Raw genomic sequence first — 6,873 nt, forward strand, 5'->3', positions numbered from 1 at the left:
GTGTTGTCCATGTACCCTCGTAGACCGTAAGCGGAAGCGTTATGACAACGCGGTTGATGTAGTCGTACGTCTTCATGATCTGACCAATCCTAGCACCGAAGGTATGGCACCTCCGCGATCTGTACACGTTCAGCACGGTGACATCCCACGAACTCTAGATCCAGCTGAGGTCGAGGGAGAGTTTGGCCAACATGACGGCATGATGACGGTGATGATGAAGTTATCGACGCAAGGCTTCGACTAAGCTCTACAATGATATGACCGAGGTGAAAATCTGTAGAAAGGGGCACCGCACACGGCTAAAACAATCAACTTGTGTGTCTATGGGGTGCCCCCCTCCCTAGTATATAAAGGAGGGGAGGAGGGGGCCGGCCGGCCCTTCATGGTGTGCCCCAAGGGGGATTACTACTCCTACTAGGAGTAGGCTTTCCCCTTTCCTAGTCCTAATAGGAGGAAGGAAGGGGAAGAGGAGATGAAGGCACTACACCACAACACCAATGCAACAGCATGTAATCTGTCGGGAGAAAGCCCTTTAAAGGGCAGAGAAACTGCCGGGATAGCATTTCTTCCGGCAGACAGAACTGCCAAGAGAACGGCTGCCGGGGATTACTTGTCCCGGCAGATAAACTATTCCCGGCAGTTTTTCTGCCCTGGCACATGTATTTGCCGGCAGTTAATGTTCTCTCCGCAGATTGGTCAAGGCACGGGAGACTACAAATACCGGCAGTGGAACTGCCTGCAGAAGCTTGTTTGCCTGGCAATTAATATGCCATCACGTTTGTTTCACTAGCAAAGGGAAACATATCTCCCAGTTTAGCATCCATTCGCTATGTTCAAGCAATCAGGACGTATCATGCAATTTATATATACATCTCAATTGAAGTTACATAAAGGCCTCGTCATAAGTATTGAACTTCACTCAATAATCATAGCAATCACAAAGACGTTGTGCCACAAAAGAAGTGCTTATATTTGTTTTTAGATGTGCCACACAACCAAGCCGAAGTTGTGCCAAAAAAGGAGAAACGCATTTATTTCTTGATGCACCACACAACCAACATGAGCATACATTGACTTAACAACCACCAAAATGAGCAGAGCAAGTCTCCAGGTTCAACAAACAAGGCATATTCCATTGTCACTACACTGACTTAATTGTAGGCGTTCATAATCTTCGTCAACCTGTAGATCTCCCAAACCTCCATCAACTTGTCAATCTTTGAGAAACCTGCACCAAATCAAAAACTCAAAATGGATCTCTTGCTTCAGATTTTCAATTAACACATTAAAGATTTTGACATGCTGCAGTTTAACTGATCCGCATAAATAAAACTCTTCTGAATGTGCAGCACTTCATCATCGCAGCAAGCAATATTACATAATTAGATCAAGCAGGGAATTATTTGAACTACGCATACAAAAACTTCCCAAAAGGAGTATATACTGCTTGGTTCGAATGCAAAGTTACAAATTACTCCGTACTAGTGAAAACTATGATTAGGGATATGGAATTGATTTGCAAATGGAGTATATACTGCTCAGATTTGTGTCTAGTGTTCACAGAAAGATATTATTATCTTTGGGTAATATACATTGATTGGATGCCAAGTTACAACATACTAGTATAAAGCTTATTTATTCTTACGAGTGACATAGGATTTAAATGATAGAGAACTATCCTACAAAGAAATTGCTATAGGATTTGAATGGGATGGAATTTAATTTGGATCAGTGGCCGAGCTACAACAAAATAGTTGGGCGGACCAGCTTAAAGAAAAACACAGGAAAAAAAACTCAAAATTTGAATCATGGTAGTACTAAGGCATTAGTCAACACTTAGTTATTTTGGAAACACATCATCTCAGGCTTGCTGGTCTGCTGTTCTCATAGACTGAGCTGCAGTGGGTTGTGCATTCGGTCTTTGAGCAACATACTAGTATAAAGCTTATTTATTCTTACGAGTGACATAGGATTTAAATGATAGAGAACTATCCTACAAAGAAATTGCTATAGGATTTGAATGGGATGGAATTTAATTTGGATCAGTGGCCGAGCTACAACAAAATAGTTGGGCGGACCAGCTTAAAGAAAAACACAGGAAAAAAACTCAAAATTTGAATCATGGTAGTACTAAGGCATTAGTCAACACTTAGTTATTTTGGAAACATATCATCTCAGGCTTGCTGGTCTGCTGTTCTCATAGACTGAGCTGCAGTGGGTTGTGCATTCGGGAGCGAAAGGACTGGAGATAATGACTATTTAGCTAGATAGATATAAATTTCCGTTCAAAATTTGATATTTTCAGAAAACCATAAGATGACAGTAATAAGACATATATTTTCAGTAGCATTCTGGCACATATTAGCTTATTTGGATAAAAAAAATAGGAGATAATGCCCTTTTCTCTTTAATTAAAATGATGCTTAGTTTCTCGTTGTTAAGTTTGAGCCCACCCTTCATTGTCTTCCTGGATTCGCCACTGATCTCATCTATGCTGCTCACGGAGTACCACTATTTATTTAGGACCTAAGATGAGTTACTTTAACAGTAGGATTTTCTACATTGCTCTACAAATAAGCAACAAGATGATGTGCAAACTTAACATCAACATGCACCTACTATGTGCATGACAAAGTGAACTGCAAAAAGCATGAATTAATATGCATGACAAAGTGAACTCTGCAAAGCATGAATTAATGTGCATGACAAAGTGAGATGCGCAAAGCATGTAACAAGATGAAGTTTTATGATAGATGCAATTGTACAATAGATGCAGTAACCAAAGAAATCACCTTCTTTCTTTTATTTTGTCGCTGACAGGCTCGTCCTCCAAAATCTTCTTTTAGATTTGAGAATGTAAAGGACCCAAATCGTTCAAAATCATCACTATTCCTTGCTTTAAGTATAGCTAGCCTCTCTTGCTCTTGTGCTTCAGCATTGTCTTCTTCTATTCCTTTTCCATTCTTTTTCCTGAAACGAGAATTCGTGGCACATTAGGATTGACACATTAGGTGTCACGCAGATAAGCATGTAACTGAAAACTGGAAAGAAAGGCACAAACTTTAGTTGCTGAATATCATCATCTATATTATAAAAACATAGCACTTGTTTTTTCCGTCGGATTTTGCAGAACACAAACAGAGAAGCTACTACCAAAATTAGCATAAAAAACTAGTATGGTCGCCTTGCAGATCTTGCCCAACCTCCAACACCTTCAAGATTGTGTCAAACCTTTCAAGACCTAAGTTATAATGCCGAGCTGAAATTTGAGGTTAGTCTAAAACATGAATTCTAAGTTGGTACAAAGCAGAGCAACATCACTCTGACATAGTACTGCCACTTACCACATGACTATCATTACGACAGGAAAAATAGAATATTCGAAATAAAACAGAGAAATTTGAACATCACAGCAAGATGGAGGACAATTAACTTCAAGGTCATGTTTATCTAGAATGCAGACATCCAACAAAAAACCATAAAGGACCTGTTTGGACTGGTTTTAATTTCTTCTTGCACCAGTCTACAAGACCCTATACTTGCTCTAGGTACCAGTCTACCAGTAAGTATAGTTGTCAGTTTTTACTTTTCACTAATGTCACTTTATTGAGCCAAGTCATGAAAGTGGGTGATATCTTGTATTATCTTTCTTGCGCACACAGCTGCTACACAGAAATACCATTTACTAGTCAAACATATTTAAAAGGAGATCATTGCTTCATGTTTTTAGTAAATTGAATATGAACCTTCCATAAATGTAATTCTACATCCTCGTGGAGATGATTCAAAGCATATTTCTCTTCCCAATATACAACAAGAGCTTAGTAAGAGGTAGATTTTTATATACTACACCCGTTCCTAAATATAAGACGTTTTGGCAGTCTAATTTAAACTTCCAAAACATCTTATATTTAGAAACAAAGGGAGTATATCCTGGTGCATTGAGCACTTGCAGCTAAGAAAGAAGAGGATGCAGCTTGACATGGCATGTAGATTAGGGACATAAAATCATAGGAGAGGAGAAAGAGCAGCATTAGCAGCAATATATCATAGCAAACACAGGCAGCGGAGGGAGCACGGGAGGAGCAACTTGTACCTTGCAGAACTGTACAGTCTGGCGGCTTGTGGAAGCGGCGGAGAGAGCATCGATGGAGGTGACCTTCCAGCATCTTGGGGAGGCAGCAGAGACACTTCCAGCAGACTGGAACAGGGTAAGAAACTGCTGCATTGTTCTAGTTTTATCAGACTTCACAGAAGTTTGCAACACTTATGTTCATAGAATAAATAAACATCCACATACAGAAACAAAAATGTACTATGTGAACAAAGGGACTTCGGACCCCAGACAACTCACATGAAACATCTAGTAATTCATGAATATGGTCTGATGATCAAGATAAAATTCAAGCAATACTTTTTTTCCCCAGGAATAGAACCGCTATTCTAAACCAATAAGACGATACCTGCTACCTAAACAATGTATAGAAGATTTGCATAAATCGGATCTTATCATTAGATTGAAAATAGTTACGAGATCAAGATAATTCATTGAATGAAGAGAGCCCCATCAATTAGGTGGACAAGAATAAGGGCTTACAAGCTAGCATAGGCCATCGTCAACCTGATTGTTGACGGGGAGCCATCACACCAAGGCAGACCGTTGAATCAGTCGAGCTTGCACCCTTAGTGAAGAAGGCTTGAAGCCACCGTGAGCGGCGGGTTGGGAACAAGGCTTGAAGCCCCCCTACCCCCGTATATAAATGAGCCATAACAGTGTGCCTCTAGGGCCAGTTGGGAACAAGGCTTGAAGCCACCGTGAGCGGCGGGTACTCCTCCAAATCTCCGTCCAGAAGCGGAGCTGCAAGGCGGGGGCGCAACGGATAAAGGCGGCCATGGCAAGGAGGGAGGGGGAGATGCGAATCCACGTCGTCTCAGCCGGTGCTTGTGGAGAAGAGGTGGATCCGCGCCATCCCATCCGCCGCTGGTGGAGGAGAGCCAGATCCGTTGTCACAGGCGGCTCCAAGCAGGAGAGGGGAAGGAATGGTGGGAGGAGCCACATCCGTGCTCACAGGCTTTGGAAGGAGGGTGGAAGCCGTTTCCTCTAGCGACCAACCGGAGGACGACCAGGAGGGCCGGCGGTGTCAAACCCTAGCCCGCCAAGGTGGTCGGGAAGGAAGCCGGGTGCGGTAGAGGTCAGGGACGGCGAAGAGTGAGGCTAGGGTCGGGGACGGTGGAGGGTTATCGACTGCCGCTGAGGTCAGGAGCGGCGAAGGTTGGTCGGCAGCGGATGGGATCAGGGGTGTAAGGCTGCCTGATTTGGGGGTGCGACTTGGGGGAATAGAAGAGGTGAGGGTGAGGTGCGGCGGCTATTTCTTTCTTGCGTGTGTCTAGAACACATCTAGATGTGCTCTAGTTATTGCACGTCTAAGTGAGTGAATTAAGCACAAAGAGAAAAAAAAAAGAAAAAAAATACCCACACAACGTAAGATCAATGATATATGACTTAGATGTGCAATACTTATGGCACATCTAGATGTGCTTTGGCAAAACTGTTCTTTTATCTTTTGGCTGATATGTCTCGGCACACACAGTACCCGCAAATAACAAATCGGGGTTCAGTTCTCCCGGCAGATAAGGTGAGCTAAAATGTGGACATCGTTGCCGGCAGTTTATATGCCTGCGTTGCTCAACTTCTGCCGGCAGTTCACCCACCCTTAAGTATTACTGCCGACAGTAATGAGATTCCTGGCAGATAGTTTGTCGTTCACCTGGTATTTCTCCCGGCAGTTGATTGCCCCAATTAAGTGATGTGGTGTAGTGAGGAAAGGGGGCCTGGCCCCCTCCCAATTTGGATTGGACTTGGGGGGCGCACCCCCACCTCTTGTCCGCCTCCTCTCTCTCCCATTAGCCTATGTAGGCCCATATAGCCCCCGGGGGGTTCCGGTAACCCCCCGGTACTCCGGTATATGCCCGAGCTCATCCGAAACCTTTCCGGTGTCCAAACATAACCTTCCAATATATCAATCTTCATGCCTCGACCATTCCGAGACTCCTTGTCATGTCCGTGATCACATCCGGGACTCCGAACTACCTTCGGTACATCAAAACACATAAACTCATGATACCGATCGTCACCGAATGTTAAGCGTGCGGACCCTATGAGTTCGAGAACTATGTAGACATGATCGAGACTCATCTCTGGTCAATAACCAATAGCGGAACCTGGATGCTCATATTGGTTCCTACATATTCTATAAAGATCTTTATCGATCAAACCGCATAACAACATATGTTGTTCCCTTTGTCATCGGTATGTTACTTGCTCGAGATTCGATCGTCGGTATCTCAATACCTAGTTCAGTCTCGTTACTAGCAAGTCTCTTTACTCGTTCTGTAATGCAACATCCCGTAACTAACTCATTAGTAAGATTTCTTGCAAGGCTTATGGTGATGTGCATTACCGAGAGGGCCCAGAGATACCTCTCCAACAATCGGAGTGACAAATCCTAATCTCGATCTATGCCAACTCAACGAACACCATCGGAGACACCTGTAGAGCATCTTTGTAGTCACACAGTTACGTTGTGATGTTTGATAGCACACTAAGTGTTCCTCCAGTATTCGGGAGTTGCATAATCTCATAGTCATAGGTACATGTATAAGTTATGGAGAAAGCAATAGCAGTAAACTAAACGATCATCATGCTAAGCTAACGGATGGGTCAAGTCAATCACATCATTCTCTAATGATGTGACCCCGTTCATCAAATGACAACTCTTCGTCCATGGCTAGGAAACTTAACCATCTTTGATTAACGAGCTAGTCAAGTAGAGGCATACTAGTGACACTCATTTTGTCTATGTATTCACCATG

General features: G+C 43.1%; 1 protein-coding gene across 2 annotated transcripts; it reads right to left on the reverse strand.

The window, feature by feature from the left end:
• Positions 1-946: 946 nt before the first annotated feature.
• On the reverse strand, positions 947-5,337 carry LOC125531988. Of its 2 annotated transcripts, none has more exons than XM_048696173.1 (4): positions 4,598-5,337; positions 4,097-4,219; positions 2,793-2,970; positions 947-1,228 (listed from the first exon to the last, which is right to left on the reverse strand). In XM_048696173.1, exons 1-4 carry the CDS (start codon positions 4,612-4,614, stop codon positions 1,205-1,207), a joined length of 342 nt encoding a protein of 113 aa, XP_048552130.1. In that variant the 5' UTR covers positions 4,615-5,337; the 3' UTR covers positions 947-1,204. The 2 variants fall into 2 exon arrangements, with proteins under 2 accessions (XP_048552130.1, XP_048552129.1); XM_048696172.1 differs by having other exon boundaries at positions 4,097-4,222; positions 4,598-5,336.
• Between the last annotated feature and the right edge of the window lie 1,536 nt (positions 5,338-6,873).

Source organism: Triticum urartu, unplaced genomic scaffold, assembly GCF_003073215.2.
Source record: "Triticum urartu cultivar G1812 unplaced genomic scaffold, Tu2.1 TuUngrouped_contig_8722, whole genome shotgun sequence".
NCBI classification, from domain to species: Eukaryota; Viridiplantae; Streptophyta; class Magnoliopsida; order Poales; family Poaceae; genus Triticum; species Triticum urartu.